Source organism: Pinus tabuliformis, chromosome 7 (genome assembly GCF_031772625.1).
Source record: "Pinus tabuliformis cultivar Carrire ecotype Pingquan chromosome 7, CPIR1, whole genome shotgun sequence".
Taxonomy (NCBI): Eukaryota; Viridiplantae; Streptophyta; class Pinopsida; order Pinales; family Pinaceae; genus Pinus; species Pinus tabuliformis.
This window is the reverse complement of record NC_142293.1, coordinates 261074858-261093370: the sequence shown is the minus strand read 5'-3', so window position 1 is coordinate 261093370 and position 18513 is coordinate 261074858. Positions and strand designations below refer to the sequence as shown.

Here is an 18513-nt window from a genome sequence, read left to right as displayed (position 1 = left end):
CTAATATCAATTCATCAACCTTATTTATTTATTTTTCCCACAAAAAAATAATTAAACTTTCCATTAAAACAATAAAAAATTACATTAATTCATAACCTTATTGTGATGTCTTCCATTCTAATTTACCTTAAAGATGTTAAGAGTTGCTTTCTCTTCCATTCCAGTATACCTTTAAAGCAAAGGATGTTGAGAGTTGCATTTCTTTACCTAATGTATTGTCTAAAATACAATACATCGAAAATATCAACCTCACAGGCCTTTACATCATTATTGCATCAACATATATCTACGCATCAAAATTCCATGCATTGACATTGACCTTCACGTTATCTTCAGCATAAGCAAGCACCATGTAAATGAAAATGGTTTCAAGCACTTGGTGTATAAATGAAAATAATTTTTTTATAAATAAGAATAATTTAATTATGTTTTTTTTGAAATATTAATCAATAATAAATTAACGAAATACATATTTAAAATATTATTTTATTGTTTATGAAGTTTTGGATAAACAATGATAGTGTATTTTGTTAAGACACTCTTTCATGTCATTGTTGTTATATGGAGTATTTTATTAAAACACTCTTTCATATCAATATTGTTATATCAAGTATTTTGTTAAAACACTCCATCATACCATTATTGTTATATACAATTTTATATAACCTAGTTCAATATCATCTTTTGTTATACATCACCTAGTTCAACATTATCTTCCATCAAGAAATCAATTACATGTGATAAGCATTCTCATATCCGCAACGTCCATGGTCACTCTGTAGCCGCTACGTCTAGGGTTCAACACTAAGATGGATCTCATCCAAAAGGGATCACACCCCTCCACCTATTTATTTACCTGAACCCCAAGAACTTTCTGGAATTGACCATGTGACCCCCTCATTGGTGAGCACTGATTTGACCTATTGAAGTAACTCTTGAAGCTAGTAACAAATGCTATATTGTTACGAAATGTAATCAATTATTGATATTAGTTATTAAATAATAATAATCAAAGTTCAATTTTATTATACGAATCGGTTCCTACGAACCGAGGCAAAGTGTGGGAAGAGATGTGAATCTTTCTATATACATATAGACACATAGCCACTGAGGTCCTCAGCGATATCTTGATGAGGCAAAGTGTGGGAAGAGATGTGAATCTTCCTATATACATATAGACACATAGCCACTGAGGTCCTCAGCGATATTTCATCAATAAATCCACATAGCTACGGAGATCCTCAGTGACATTTGATCTAGAAATCCAGTTTGACATCGACGATGGATTTCAGTGATGTCATGTACCTAGCCAGTACGAGCTCTCCCTCTGATCCAAGGCTCACAGTATGCAGAGATTGGCTGGAGGGCAACTGCCCGGACAGTGACCTTACATGCAACAAGGGCATTCATCAATATGACCTTTCCCGAATGCCCATGTGCCCTTCCTTTCAGAAGAACGAAATGTGCCCCACAGGGGCTCGCTATTGCATATACAGACACCATTGCCCAATAGAGTGCCCCATGTAAGTAAATAATACTTTTGTTTCATGGCATCTGGTTCAATTATGGTTGAGTTTAATTTGATTGTGGAATGGGGAAATATTTTGAATTCCATCTGAATCCAAATATGCAGTTAAAAAACCATTTTAACTGCAATAAATGATTTAACCTCAATTTCTTCCACCGGATTCTGTCACAGGAATCTCCAAAAAATCGCATTATAGACAACTCCGAAAATAAACTTGTTTACCTATTTTAAAATATTCCAGAAATCCACACTCCACTAGCATATACTTTTTTATCCTTACAAAATAGATAATCAAAATAAAAGATATTGATGACTTAACTGTAAATCAAATTTTTAACCATGAAAGATCTGATCACAATTCAATTGAAATCCCAACGTCGTGTGCAGGTACAAGATGGGCTTTTGTCCCAACGGACCCAATTGTTTATTCACCCACGTCAGGCGAACTGGTTCTCCACCTTCAATAGGGGAAATGATCGATTACCGCAACAAAGCTCCCCACCGAGTAATAGCACCAAACTCTGAGCCTGCACCACAAGTAGAAGCACCTGTAACATTCTCCTACCCCCGCCCACGTTCTCAACCTGCACAACAAGTACAAGAACCTGCAACATTCCCGCCCGTCCGCCCACATCTCCCAGACGCACCATTCCCGCCTTTGCGGCCACATTTTCAGAATGCCCCACCAGGACAACATAATGCACAATTCCCGCCGTTCGGGCCACACTTTCAGAATGAACCAGTCCACCCATTTTATGAACATCCATGGCCTGTTGATTATTTTGACAGCTTAAATCATCTGCAGTCACCTGAATTGCTTCAAAGGCTTCTAAAATTGTTTTTCTCACGGGCTGGTCGATTTAGGTATGTTATACTTCTTCATTTTTAAATTTATATTTGGAAATTGAGTGTAGAGTTGCAGGTAGGTTAAATTTTTTTCGGAAAATGAGTATAGATTTCAGGAATATTTTTAAACTAAATTAAACTATCACTCTTGAAAAAACTATAATAAATTTATGATAAACTATAGGAATATTTCTAATTTTATAATAAATTATAAGAATATTTCTAAATCTGAAAAACAAAAATAATATTAAATAAACTCTAACTCTTCTGGAGACCTAATGGATTAGAGGTTCTTATTTTTAGTCACACAGATAAAATTTTATATAGATGGGGTTCTTATTTTTATTCACAAAGATAAAATTTTATACTAAACCTTGAAGAAGATATAATAAATAAAAATTTATATTAAACCTTCACGAGGGTAAATAGATAAAATTTTATAAATAATAATAATAATATCTAATTTTTAACCTCACAGCCCAGCCAAACACTAAATTGGTGTATGAGATCCTCTTGTTTGTGGGATATGGGACCCATTTCAGCGTAGCAATTTGACTGTTAGATCTACCAAAGCATACATATTCTATCCCTCTGGTTTTGAACCTATGAGCTCTTAATAGAAAACACATGCTCTTATACTAAACCCTCAAAAAAATATAATAGATTTGAGATTAATTTTTACTAACTGTGATATTAGATTTGAGATTAATCTAGGCTAACTGTGATGTTATTCATTGTGAACTCATGTCGTTGCAATATTCAGATATTTTGTGATAAAGAACTACTGCCCGGATACTTTACGATATGCTGCAAAATCAGGGTTGTGGAGTCCTCACCATGACATGAAAGACAAACTGAACGATGCTTTCAGAACCTGTGATCATGTCTTTCTCTTTTTCAGCAATGACAAAACTCAGAGATTTGAGGTATTGAGACCAGGCCATGACATTTTAGGGTTTTGATAATGATCCCTGATAGTTCATCAGCAAACATTTTTATTGAAACATTTTGTTCATGTTGTTGTTGATTACAGGGTTGTGCAAAAATGATGTCCAAAGTAGGAGATCCTGTTCCAGGATTATGGGATGACAAAACATGGGAAGCAAAGTATATTGGGGAGGTTTTTCAACTCAGATGGTTCAAGGTAATTATAAGTGATTTCAGTTTTCAAATGAGTATGTAATTTGTGGTAATTTTTATGGGAATATATATATAAAGTGGTTTAAATCACAAAATTTAAATTATTTTAAAATATATTTATGTAAATTGCAGAAGGAGGAAAATCCGTTGGCTTTATAGACCGTGAGGGTTCAGATCCCTCTATCCCCACCAAACTTAATAATTTAAAAATTAAAAAATTAATGAGGAAGATCACATTTTTTTTACTGATAAGCAATTAAACACAATTCACATATTGATACCATTCTTTCTTGTAACATTTCTGCTATTAAAAAAATCTGAACTAAAACTTTTGCAGGTTTTGACCTAGAGAAACATAGAATTTGCAAATTAATTCATAAGACATAATTTTTTATCCACTAAATACATATTAAGAAATTTTGGAATACTTCGCTGTTTTTGTAGCTGTGTGAAATTCCTACGAACATGATAGCAGAACTGAGGAGTAGATTGAGTGAAAATGAGCCTGTAGAGGTATGATTTAACAGTTAGCCTTTCTATATATATATAAAAATTTGGTATATATATATATATAAATTTTTGGTATATATATATATATATATATATATATATATATATATATGGGGTTGATACTCTAAATTTTTGGTATATATATATATATATGGTTGATATTGTATGTATAATTAATATGTGTTTATTTAAGTTTTGGTCAGATAATATTTGATATTGTGAAACTAATATGTGAGATTAGATATATAGACAAAATAGTTATCAGTATGTTAATTGGAGATTTTAAGAATATTTTGAAATTTTATAAATAGCAACAAAATTAATTGCTTGATTTTGTTGTTATCTGAATTTTGATATATTTTCAAAATTTACCATCAAAATAAGTTCAGCAAAACTGAACTGCCTCCTAAACCTTTATAAATACATGTCAAACTTGGTATATGTCATAAAACGGAATTTATATCTCTGGCAGTAAAGAGATGCAATTGAATGTCAATTGCTGACATTGTTTTACAGATTAGTAGAGATGGACAGGAATTAGACAAACATGTTGGATATCAAATATTTACTATGTTCAGCATGCTACAAGGAAGTGAGCTCATGGTATATACTAATTTGATAAATATTTTTATTGTTATTGAATTTAAGCTTTTGTAATCCATATCAAATTTATTAAAATAATTTTAAGTAATCACATTAAAAAACTCATATTAATTGCCATTTCCATCTTTATTTGATTGATCACTCAGAATATTGCAGCCTCTTATGGTACAAATGTTCACCTACAAAGAGACGGCCGGTTTGTATTACCCAAGAATGCGCCCAGAAACATACAAAATATGTTTCTGTAATTTACACACATGGGATTCATAATCTGCAGCCTACAATATAAGAATTGATTAAAATCTTTGGTAAAAAAATATTTTGAAGATGACTTATTCTCCACGAGACCTATGCATGACTAATACTTTTATTGGAAAAAAATGGTGTGATATAAGTTTTTTTTTTACAAGGAAATTTGTTTGGTTATATATGTAATGTTATTTTAATAATTATTAAATTTATTAAAATAATTATTAATTAAAATGGAAGGTAATTTTAATGATTATAAAATTTTAAATTAATTGGATATAAAATATAAGTACTAATTTTTTAATTAAATTATTATTCAATATTTAGATTGAGGTTAGTTAAAATTTATGACGTTTGGGATTATTTATCTCTGTTTGAATTATGGGAATTATTCTTTAATATTGTTTTTATGTTTTAATTTTATTTGAATTAAGAAAAACTATGGATAAGAGAGATTTTTTTCATAAGTAAAAACAAAGTTGCTTTGAAAAACATAAGAGATTTATGGAATAAATTATGAGGTTTTTAGTGAATAAATCATGAGAGTTTTAGGGAATAAATCAGGGACTGATTTATGGATTTAATAAAATCTAATTTTCTTGTAACTTTATATTTAATCATTATAAGCCTCACGGAAAAGCTAATGGCTAAATGAATGAGAAATCATGCCATAAAGAGAACGAATGCATTTAAGCATATGTATGTACAAAATTAATTTCACGAATAGGAGTTCATGCATAAATGTGAAGCTAAGAATTCTATGTGAAGTGTGATTTGATTATTTGATTTAAAAGAAAAACAAGGAAACTTGTTTTATGATTGACATATCAATAAAATACAATAAACTTTGGATCACTGAATTAACACAAAATTGTGGATTATTAGTTTGTGGCTGCTAGAAAAGATATCATTGTTTGTTATTCTTAAGATTGCAAGTTTGTGGAAGTGAACATAGCAGGAAAACTCAATTTTCTTGCATTAAGTGGTATGAGAGCTAGTTAGCTCTTCCGAGAAGAGCGTCAGAGAAGAGAGTTTCATAGCAGAAGGAGATTGGAGACTTGCAACATTGCAATAGATAGAGTGGTATTTATATTTTTGAATTGATTTGTGTAGAGGAATTGATGTTTGCAGGTAGTAGTTGAAAGAGAGTGATGATGAATCATAGCTTGGAAGTTATGATAGAGAGAACAAGTAAAGAAATAATTTTGGCATAAGAACCTTGTAGTAGAGGAAGAAGGAGAAAGTAGAATTTTTCAAAAGAAGTAAACCCAATAAGTGCAACAACTAAAGGAGAATAGGAGTGCTCAAGAAGGTTCTAAGGAGAGAACCAGAGAAAATACGAAAAGGTCAAGCTAGTGAAGAAAGCTTGATGAGGTATTGAGTAGCAAGAAGAGGAGACTTGCTACAGAGAGACTTGGTTTTTGTTCATTGTTGGGCATGGAGAAGCTCACAAAGATAGAGAGAAGGATGACTACATAGGGTCATAACAAAGGTTCAAGTGGAAGCCACAACATAAGGAAAGAAAATTTCAAGGAAAAAGACATCAAGAATAAAACGAGTGATGAAGAGTTTAATAGGGAAGTCCCTGAAATGAAAGCATAATTGAATATGCTTATGGTGTTGCTACAACAAGATGTTGAAGACCAAAGATGTAGATGGGTGATACGGAAAAATGTGAAGTGGCACAAGTTATAGGTAAATCTTAAACATAGGTTGAGTATTCAATAGAGGAGTGAAGAACTCAAGGAAGCCAAGATGAATGTGTGCTTTTATGAACCAAAGTAGGGGCCATTACTTGGTGAGGATAGTGATGAGGATGATGAGAAGAGATCTACAGTAGGTCTTTTGAACTATAAATCAGTGAGTGGAATTTATCACTGGGTCATCGAATGAGACCATAAATTCTTATGAATTTAAAACTAATGATTTGTGTATGGTTGTAGGTGTTGATGAAGTTGGACAGTCACTCATAATTGGCGTACAAGATAAATAAAGTGGAGGTATGTTTTTTGAAAGCACAAGAGAAGAAAAAATCATATTATTGTTATGGAGGAAGATGAAACATCATTGCTTCATAAGGAAGATCATAATGGAAATCATATATAGTGGGTGAATATAGTTGATGGTGCACAATTGCAAGAACCTATTTGTGAAGAAAACATGGGAAAATTAATTCATGGGGATAGTCAAAGCAAGGACAAATTACCTATTACTTCTAAGTAAACAAAGGTGAATTTTAGTTTGCAAACTAATTATATGCTTGCAGGTAAAAAAAATGATGAAGATCAATCTATAATAAAGGAGATAGAATCTATGCTATTTCCTAGAGATGAAGACAAAGGACATCAATGGAAATTATAAGATGATGAAATGAGAGAAGATGAGGCAAGTTTGTCTCATGAAAATAAAATTTATTTTATTTTCAAAAGGAAGATACAAACTAGGAAATTGTTTGAGATAAAGGTGGAGCTAAAGAGATACTTTAGGAGGGAGTGAGAGATTGTTGGATTTGAAATAAATTGGTTTATGAATCCATTCTTGTATAAATTGTAATATTTTGAATAATTCGAGGGGTTAGACAGGTTAGTTAGAGGTTAATATGAGGTTATCCAAAGGCTAGTTCGAGCGAGAGAATGAGAAGATATTAAGAGTAGGAGTGAGGAGTTAGGAGGAGTGGTAGATGGATTTTATGGAGAAGAACTGAATCAGTCGAATGTGACTCGTTTCCTTGTAAATATTTTAATATCAAATGAGTGTGGATTTGTGGATACCATGTGTGGAAATTTGTATTTGTATGTGCTTTAAAAGCCCTATAATTCATTGATTGTGAACCTGTGAAATACTGTGGAATTCTGCGTGAATAACATGAATGACTGATGGAAATTCTTTCATGGGATTAGTATTTAAATTGCTTGGTTAAGCCTGTGTGTAAGCATGTAGAATCAAGATTCCTTTTTGAATGGACAGAGGGAACAAAGGAAGCAAGAATAGTTGGGTTTCACAATAGACAGTGGAGGATTGTGAATTATTTATTATAATGGAGATTGCAGACTTTTCCCAAAATGCCTGAAGGATTGTAAGGAAACGAGTGAAGGCAAATGGATGGTGAGGATTAGATCGCATTCATTGAAACTAGAGGATGGACAGCTCAAAATTAAGCGCAGATCAAGCCATGAGCGGTATTCCAATTTTGGACCTAATGGGGATATGAACCGAGATTTAGTTGAGTTGAAATTTAGGGATGATCAGATCGTTCGTTGGTTCATACGATGTTGCGAAAACCGTCAGATCAAGAACCGGATCGACAACGGAGATTTAATCGTAAATCGCATTCGATAAAAGAGTTTGGGTCTGCGATAAACCCATATTTGCAACATTGCGATGAGCCGAGATTTGCGATGTTGCGATGGACTATGGACCGTCAGATCAAAGGGTTGATCAAACGGTGGAGGTTAACTCTCGCATTTCGTAGGCATCAAGTGCTGGTGGATTGTGAAAATTGCGATGTGCAATGAGCCGAGACTACGATGAAGCGTCAACCGTTGGATCGTGAAGTTGATCAACAACAGAGATTGAAGAAAAACGGAAAGGCTTGGGAAAGAGTAGACCCGAGAAGTTTATGAATGTGGGTTTCTTCTATTTGAGACCCGGCCTTAGGTGTTCATGGTCGGGTTTCCATGTATTTCTGTGTATTTGCGCTGACTGTTGTTATCCCGGTTTTTGAGGCAGCAGCACCAATTAACGCTTCCCATATAAGTGTGGGCCTAACTCACTGGCCGCATGAGGAAATTGGAAAAGTTGCAGTTTTCTGCATCATTTTTGGTATCAGAGCTAGACTAATGCTCTGTGGAGATTGGTTGAGGGATTGAATTTTATTCCGAGCATATATATAATTAGCATTGAAATGTTACAGGCAATGAAGACTTAAGTCAGTTTATTCAATATAGATTGTGGAAAAGGGATTTGAGGAAGATAGGATCAGAAAGGATCTTGTAAGTTTTAAAGCTTTAATGGTATGTGTAGGTGAATGCAAGTAGTAGGTAATGAAATTCCAGCAAGTAGTTGTGAACAAGGAGTTAGTGAAGAAATTGCAGTAGAGATATTGTAAATAAAGGAAGTGAATATGGATGTACTCAGCAAGAACAGAAATTCGGTTGAAAGAAGAATTGAAGTGCAGACAGTGAAAAGTAAAGCAGCATGTGTATTGCCCAACTAGTGAAAGATGAAAGAGATAGATCATCAGGTATGATTTGTATTTTAATGATTTGTTCATTTGAATTGTTTTGGGAAGAGAGTGATAGCAGCAACACACAGTAGCAGACTGTGTAAAGAAAGAGATGAGTTGTGTTAGTGGCAGTAAGCCTAAATATTCCAACTGAAATCTAGATAGGGAGGATAGTTAAAGTGTTCTCAAGAGAGGGTGAGTTGAGGATACAAGCCTAGAGAGAGCAGAAGGGAATTCTCAAAGAGGTTCCAGAGATAGAGAACCAGTGCTTGCCAAAAATGTCTAGAGAAGGGATTGGTGAGGTAAGTGACAGCAGGGAGGACTTGTTGATACAGAGGCTTAGTGTAGCTCATAGTGAGTGATAAGCTCATAGAGATAACGAGGAAATGACTACTGATAGACATAGTAGGGATTCAGAGAGAAACCACAACATAAGAAGGGAAGATGCCAAGGAAAAAGGAAATGGAGAGAAGATGAGTGAAGAGATATTTGACAGAGAAATTACAGAACTGAAGGCAAGTATGGATGCCATAATAGTGCTTCTAGAAAAATGTGAAGAGGACCAAAGGTATGGTTGGACTATGAAAAGAAAGAAGATAAAGTGGAAGCTGTTGTAGAAACTGATAAAGAGGAGAAATTATATCAAATTAAGAGAAGAACTCATAGTAGTTGAGTTAGAGATGTAAGATAACTATTGTAGACATAAGCAAGAGGTTTACCTTGCTGAGGAAGGAATCATTGATGATTTCCTGAACTGTTGGACAAGTTGGAATCAACAAAGAGATGTGATGATTGAAACATCAAAGAAAAAGGAGCCTAGTATTTTTGAAACTAATGATTTTTACATGTATGCAAGTGATGAACAACCTTTAGAAGATATGTCTATGTAGGTTGTTGAAGAAATGAAACTATTAGAAGAGATGGTTGTAATAGAACAATTATTTATTAAACATGTGTTCAAGGACACTGGATATGGATAAATGTTGAAGACTACTAAGGAGGATGAAGATGATGAATCCAGTAAGACTTGGCAAAAAGATGGCAGACAATCTGAAGACAGAAGGGGAAGTAGAAAAGAGGTACGAAGACGAACTTATGAAAGGAGCAAACAAGAGTGTAGATGCAGTACAAACACTTGAGGTAATGGGAAGATGCCAAGGAAAAAGGAAATGGAGAGAAGATGAGTGAAGAGATATTTGACAGAGAAATTACAGAACTGAAGGCAAGTATGGATGCCATAATAGTGCTTCTAGAAAAATGTGAAGAGGACCAAAGGTATGGTTGGACTATGAAAAGAAAGAAGATAAAGTGGAAGCTGTTGTAGAAACTAATAAAGAGGAGAAATTATATCAAATTAAGAGAAGAACTCATAGTAGTTGAGTTAGAGATGTAAGATAACTATTGTAGACATAAGCAAGAGGTTTACCTTGCTGAGGAAGGAATCATTGATGATTTCCTGAACTGTTGGACAAGTTGGAATCAACAAAGAGATGTGATGATTGAAACATCAAAGAAAAAGGAGCCTAGTATTTTTGAAACTAATGATTTTTACATGTATGCAAGTGATGAACAACCTTTAGAAGATATGTCTATGCAAGTTGCTGAAGAAATGAAACTATTAGAAGAGATGGTTGTAATAGAACAATTATTTATTAAACATGTGTTCAAGGACACTGGATATGGATAAATTTTGAAGACTACTAAGGAGGATGAAGATGATGAATCCAGTAAGACTTGGCAAAAAGATGGCAGACAATCTGAAGACAGAAGGGGAAGTAGAAAAGAGGTACGAAGACGAACTTATGAAAGGAGCAAACAAGAGTGTAGATGCAGTACAAACACTTGAGGTAATGGAATTATCTCTTCAATTTTTATTAAAAAATTATGAACTTGTATTGATAGTTAATGGACAAGAAACTATCTTGGAAGGACATAATGGATCATTAATGGAAAGGACTCTTACTAAAGAGTGTACTATGGAAGATGGTAGAACCTAGGTTTATAAACAGAATTCTACCCAAGGAGGTATAGTTAATCCATTCAAGGTTATGAAGAAGAAAGGAAAAGAGGACAAATAGGAACTTGAAGAGAGGTTGGTAGAGACTGATGCACTGCTGGAAATTGAAGACAATGTTATTTGTGCAAATTGCAAAAAGAGTAAAGGTGAATATAAAAAACAAACTAAAAATAGACAGGCAATCTCAGAGGATGAAGGTAAGGATGCTTTTGTGAACTATGCATATGCAGTGAGCAACCAAGGGGAGCAATGGAAGGTGATATTCATGGTGTTGACAGTAATTTTCACTGTTGTAAAAGGGACTCTACAGTGGAATGGAAAATCTATGGTATATGGTGATTTTGTTTCTTGTATAGAAACAAATAGAACTTTAGGTTCTAAACTTAGAGATTGGCAGATTTTGATTGAAACAAAGGAGGAATGGAAAAGACAACTTAGTGGCTTACAGATTTGTAAGGAAGGAACAAGAAGAATGAAAAGGAGTGTGAAAGGAAGGAAGGCCAAGGAGAAGAGCAAAGAACAAAATTCAGAACTTAGACAACATTCAGAACAAAGTGAAGACAAAGAAGACTTTTTTAAGACAAGACAACATGACCAGTTTGATATGTCATATATACATCAAGAGGATGAAAAATCAGAAAAATTATGGAGCAAAGTTAATGGAGATGGAAAATGTAATATATTTTCTGATTTTGAGTTATTGATTGTTGAATGTGGTTTTCAGGATGAAGGACAAACTACTCTTGGAGATATGTTTGCACAAGTAAACATGAAGGAATGTGTACATTTTGGAATTGTAGAAAGTTAGTTTTCCTTATGGAAACAAGAAGATGAGAGTAAGCAATTAGTTGACTCAGAAGCTTGGAATAGAGGAAGGAGAGTTGACATAGCTCTTAAACAAGACATTGCAGAAGAGGAAGAAGATTGCACGGATGTGGAAGTACCGTCCATATGAAGATTTTTTTCTTAATACAAAGGAGGCTTAAATGTCAAGAGACTATCGTAAGGTTGCAATTGGAAAACTGGGTGAACAATTTAGTTAAATTTGATAGGAAAATGGATGAAATTGAACAATGTTCAATAACTAAAATATTTGTAGTCGGGGAACAATGCATAGTTGGAAGGTTATATGTTCTTGTATTAAACAAGAACCAATCTTATTTTAAGATTGGGAGGACTCTACTTAAGCTATTGGATAGGTGGATGATGAAAACTAAAAGGTGATCGGCATGAGGAATTGTCAAATTCAACGACTCAAGGAAAGATGGAAGGATATACAGGACATCATAAAGAAAATGGTTTATAGACAGAAGGAGATGCTGGTGATCGAGTCAGAAATAAGAAGAAACAGTCAGGATATCAACACCAAAACATTATGTAAAGGAGATGTTTACGAAAATAGAGAAAAAGGACATCCACAACATAGAGTTTGACACCCAAGAGAAATAGAGGAGACATTAAATGCACCTGCAGTTGAAAGAGGTCAGACAACTAGTTAGAAGATAAAATCTGATGAAGTTTGCACTAGAGGAAGTGGAACGACTCATGAATAGGATTCCATGAATTATTTCAACCTGGGAGTCTTATGCAGGAGCATTCTTCAAAGCTTATAAGACCCATGAGTGTTATTTCACATTTACAAAAGGGAGTGGGTTCCCTTAATCATTTCATTTATTTTCCTAAGTTTAGTTGAGTTGAGGGGATTTTTAATTGTAAACTTGATTAATGAAGAATATATTGTGAATGTAGAGATTTGAGAGGTAGTTGAGTAATCTTAGGAAGAGTGAGGCTTTGAGGGATTCAAAAGCTTCATTTAGAATTTGTTTGAGATAAAGGTGGAGCTGAAGAGATACTTTATGAGGAAGTGAGAGATTGTTGGATTTGAACTAAATTGGTGCATGAATCAGTCGAATGTGATTGGTTTCCTTGTAAATATTTTAAGATCAAAACAATATGGATTTGTGGATACCATGTGTGGGAATTTTATTTTTATGTTCTTTAATAGCCCTATAATGGATTAATTGTGAACCTGTGAAATACTATGGAATTTTGCGTGAATAACACGAATGACTAATGGAAATTCTTTCACGGGATTAGTATTTAAATTGCTTGATTATGCCTGTGTGTAAGCATGTATAATCAGGATTCCTTTTTGAATGGATAGAGGGAAAAACGAAAGCGAGAATAGTTGGGTTTCACAATAGACAGTGGAGGATTGTGAATTATTTATTATAATGGAGATCGCAGACTTTTCCCAAAATGGCTGAAGGATTGTAAGGAAATGGGTGAAGGCAAATGGATGGTGAGGATTAGATCGCATTGATTGAAACCAGAGGATGGATGGCTTAGACTTAAGCGCAGATCAAGCCATGAGTGGTATTCCAATTCCGGACCCGATGGAGATATGAACCGAGATTTAATTGATTTGATATCCCGGTATGATCAGACCTTCGTTGGTTCGTGCGATATTGTGACAATCGTTGGATCAAGAACCAGATCGGCGGCGGAGATTTAATCATAAATTGCATTCAGTAAAGGAGTTTGGGTCTGCGATAAACCCATATTTGCGACATTGTGATGAGACGAGATTTGTGATGTTGCGATGGACTATGGATCGTCAGATCAAAGGGTTGATCAAACAGCGGAGGTTAACTCTCGCATTTCGCAGGAATCAAGTGTTGGCGGATTGCGAAAACTGTGATGTGTGATGAGCTGAGATTGCGATGAAGTGTCGACCGTTGGATCGTGAAGCTAATCAATGACGAAGATTGAAGAACAATGGAAAGGATTTTGAAAGAGCGGACCCGAGAAGTTTATGGATGGGGGTTTATTCTATTTGAGATCCGGCCTTAGGCGTTCATGGTTGGGTTTCCATGTATTTCTTTGTATTTGCGTTGACTGTTTTTCTCCTGGTTTTTAAGGCAACAACACCAATTAACGCTTCCCATATAAGTGTGGGCCCACTGGCCGCATGAGGAAATTGGAAAAGTTGCAGTTTTCTGCATCACCAAGAGGTCATGAATTCTTTCTACCTTGGGAGTTTGATGCAGGAGAATTAGATTTTCCAATCCATCAAGCTTTTTGAATAAAATCTCCAAAAGAGATTTAAATATTGTAAAGGAATGCTAATTCCTTAACTATAAATATTCTTAAATTATTTTAATTATTGAATAGTTTTAGAAAATCTATGGATAAGAGGTATTTTGTTCATAAGTTAAAAGAAAAGTTACTTTGAAAATCATGAAAAATTTATGGAATAAATCGTGAAAGCTTTAGTGAAAAAATCATGAGAGCTTTAGGGAATAAATCACGAAGTTATTTATGGATTTAGTGAAATATACTTTTCTTGTAACTTTGAATTTAATCATTGTAAGCCTGAGGAGGAAAGTAATGGCTAAATGAATGGAAAATCAGGCCATAGAAAGAATGAATGCCTTTGAGCATATGTATTTGCAAAGCTAGTTTAATGAATGACGGTTCATGCATAATTGTGAATCTAAGAATTCTATGGGAAGTGTGATTTGATTATTTTATTTCAAAGAAAGAACCAGAAACCTGTTTTGTGATTGACATATCAATCCAATACAATAAATTTTGGATCATTGAATTAACACAAAATTGTGGATTATTAGTTTGTGACTACTAGAAAAGATATCATTGTTTGTTATTCTTAAGATTGCAGGTTCATGGAAGTGAACATAGCAGGAAAAGTCAATTTTCCGGCATCAAATCCCTAAGTTGGAACTTAATTTTCTTAGGCTTTACACCCTAATTTCATGCTTGAAACAATGTGCATGCGGTTGGAAGGCTCCAACCGCACTCATGAGCTTCCTTGCATGTGGTTATAACCGAAATCTAATGCAGGAGCATCTAGCTAAGGCACCATGACTGGGTGTTGGTCTCTGCCAAGTTGGAGAGTTGAGTTAACATCTTATTTGTCTTATATGTTTAGTTTGTCAGAGTAGGACGTAGGATTTCGTTTTTGTCTTAATTTCTGTATTAGTCAAAGGTAGTTGGTCGGTTAGGGTTATTACTTGTCTGAATTTAATAAACAACAGATTAATAATTGTCCTATCATCTTAAAAGGAAAAGACAAATGTGTCTAAATGTAAATCTTGTCATGTAAACAGAACCGAATACTTAGTAGTTATGTAACTATACTGCCTACAACCAAAAGTAACTACAGTTTCATTAACTGTAAACAAAAACGTATAAATGTAACAATGAAAAACATGTAAAAGGTTCAGCATTTCCAGATACAAGTAATAAAAGAGACATAACGAAAATTTTTCTATCATCCATCTGTATCATTGCCTATGTGCTATGCAATTGTGTTTTATCTATTGACTAATTGAACTCAAAAACAACAAGCAGAGTGCAGGCCTACAACTGTAGGTTGTTTTTCTTTTCCTCTCTTAACAGGAAGCCGAATACTGTAAAACGCATGTAATTTCCACAACCAGAATGGACGGGTACGTGAAAAAAACTCATGACCAAGAGAAAGTCATACATTGAACAATCGTATGGAGAATACAAAATCAAGGCACCGGTGAAACAAACTGCAACAGAGGTAATTCTGAATGAACCGTCACACATTTTCTTTAACAAACAGAGATAGATAATATATATATATATATATATATATATATATATATATATATATATATATATATATAGATATATTGTTATCTTTCAATACAAATTAAGTATTACATTGTCCAAAACAAATAGAGTATACAACGTCCGCTAGAACGAACAAACCCTAGTCCAGGGTTTGATGTCAAGAAAACCCTCGAGCCCCAACTAGAAAGGCAGACCAGAACAGTAAATAAACTGGAATTGGAAACCAGACACAGGCCTAGGTCGTGAGAATGACCCAAATCATACACAAAAACTGAACGGCAAGGAGTAATCACCATAGAACCACAAAACCCTAACTACAAGTTGACAAACTGTGGAAGACAGAGCCTACCAGCAAAGAGTTGTAGGGTTTGGAGACCGAATCGTGATAATCCTTCGTGCCCAAGGTCGAACCCTCGACCTATCCAGACAGAATGAGCCAAGGTTAGCATACATTACACAGTGATTCCTGAACATAGATACAACATAAGAAAGGGGAGAGCATAATTTACCTAGGAGCACGGCAAGACCAAGAATCTCACGAAATAGAGTTGCAGAAAACCAAAAGAAGCTTGAGGCAAGAGGAGTAGGCGTTGGTTAGCTTCTAAACCAGAAGGGAGTGGAGATAAAACATGGAGGGATAAATTACCTGAAGCTATAGCCGAGCGAGTCATTGTGACGAAACCTATGCACACATGAACCAGAATTTAAAACGACTTTAGCACTATAACAGTAGCTAAGAACATTGTCGACAACGGGAAAGAATAATCAGTGTCCCAAGAGACTAGGCATCGAGTCCAAGCAACAACAAAACAAAACAATAACTTAGTATGTAAAAGTATATGAGTGGACCAACCTCCAGAGCTGAGACAATTTCATGCAAAAAGGAAAAATTCGTTTCCAATAGCACAAGAAAGTCAGGGAAGACCAATATTTGATCGCAGTCACACCCGAAAACATAGTTTGCCATAGGAACCGGGACAAGGTAGAACACTTTGACAAAAACCCTCGCAGAGCTCCCATAGCAGAGAAAACAACCAAACAATGGCTCGAAAACAAAAAGGTTTTGTGTAAAAGACCAAGCAAGAAAACAAAGACCGAGGTTGGGTACAGGGTAGGTTCGCATTTACGAGCCACAATTAATGATTGCCAATTCCAATAAAAACATCCAACACTCATATCTGTAATCAACCACCAAATCAACAACCGAATCCGCCAACATAATTAACACCGGACAGCTTGACATCAAAGGTTACGTTGGAGCATGGGCTAGGTCCCATCATAGTGGTATCAGAGTAGTTTTTTTTAAGGTCAGTTAGAGAAATGGAGGTAGGAAGGTAAGGTCGTGGCAGAGGTGCACAAAGGATAGCAGAGGAAGGACTAAGAAAGGAGATCAGAATTCTTACTGCCCGTTTGGAGGTAGTAGAGGCAGGGAGAAGAAGAGACCTGGAGGTAGGTGATGACAGCGAAGAGGACGCTGAAGTAGCAACAGATGGATCGGATGGTGAGACCCCAGAAGTGAGACTGTTGAGGTCTGTTCTAGTGGCAAGCAGTAAACCCAAACCAGAACTCCCAACCTATGATGGCAGCCTGTCCATAGAGGTTCTATTGGATTGGATCAGTGAGCTGGATAAGTATTTTGAGTGTGAGGAAGTCAGTGAGGATCGCAGAGTGAGGTTCGTTATGACTAAGTTGAAGGGACACAACCCTGTGGTGGGATAGTGTCCAAACGGAGAGAAGGAGATTGAACAAGTTGCCGATCAAAACTTGGTCAAGGATGGTGGCCAAGTTGAAGGGCAGATTTCTGTCGAAAGACTATCAGATTGCACTACACAGGCAAGTGCAGAATCTGAAACAGAAAGGAATGATGGTGAGGGAGTACACTGAGGAGTTTTATCGAGTGAACCTAAGGGCCAGTTATACAGAGGATACCACAGAAAAGATAGCCAGGTACGTAAATGGTTTAAGACTAGAAATTTTAGATGAAATTAGTATTTTGTCTCCAAAGAACATTGAAGAAGCATATCAGAGTGCAATGAAAGCTGAAGAGAAAATTACTAGAAGGCAGAATGCCCGGAGAGGACGCGAAACAAGCAGGGAAAAAGGATAGTCATATGGCAGAGGGCGGACTGCTACTAGTAATGAGGAAGGCAGCAGTTCTAGAGCTTCTGGATCAGCGGACAAAGGTGATAATGTGAGATGTGGTAGGTAATACCAGCGACGCAGGGGAAATGGCCGAGGTAGAGGGGCTGGTTATTAATGTTACAGGTGTCATAAATGGGGACACAGATCATTTGAGTGTCCTGAGGCAGACCAAGCTGGTCAGAGGGGTGCATATGTTGCATAACTAGAGGAAGCAGATGCACCTCCCCAAGAAGCAAAAAATGCTCCAGAAATAGGGGAAGCCCTGGTGCTGAACAAGGTGTTATTAAAACCAGCCAAGGAGGCCACCGAACAAACGCAGCGGAAGGCTTTGTTCAGAACAATTTGTGAGTCACATGGTAAGTGTTGTAAGTTAATTATTGATAGCGATAGTACAGATAACTTGGTGTCCACAGAGATGGTGGAAAAAATGGAATTGAAGCGATTGAAACATCCCACCCCTTACAAAGTTTCATGGCTGAAATAAGGCCATTAGTTGCTGGTGGATGAACAGTGTGAGGTGGAGTTTTAAATAGGCAGATATAAGGATAAAGTCATTTGTGACATCATGTCAATGGATGTATGTCACATACTGCTGGGCAGGCCTTGGTAGTACGACAGAAAGGTGGTACA

General features: G+C 35.4%; 1 protein-coding gene across 1 annotated transcript; it reads left to right on the top strand.

Annotated features, from left to right (window-relative positions):
- Positions 1-1281: 1281 nt before the first annotated feature.
- Positions 1282-17460, top strand: LOC149246838 (30-kDa cleavage and polyadenylation specificity factor 30-like). The gene is made up of 7 exons (XM_089442614.1): positions 1282-1523; positions 1916-2392; positions 3138-3300; positions 3408-3518; positions 3959-4027; positions 4541-4627; positions 17158-17460. The coding sequence occupies exons 1-7, from the start codon at positions 1282-1284 to the stop codon at positions 17458-17460; spliced, it is 1452 nt and encodes a 483-aa protein (XP_089298740.1).
- Positions 17461-18513: the final 1053 nt, after the last annotated feature.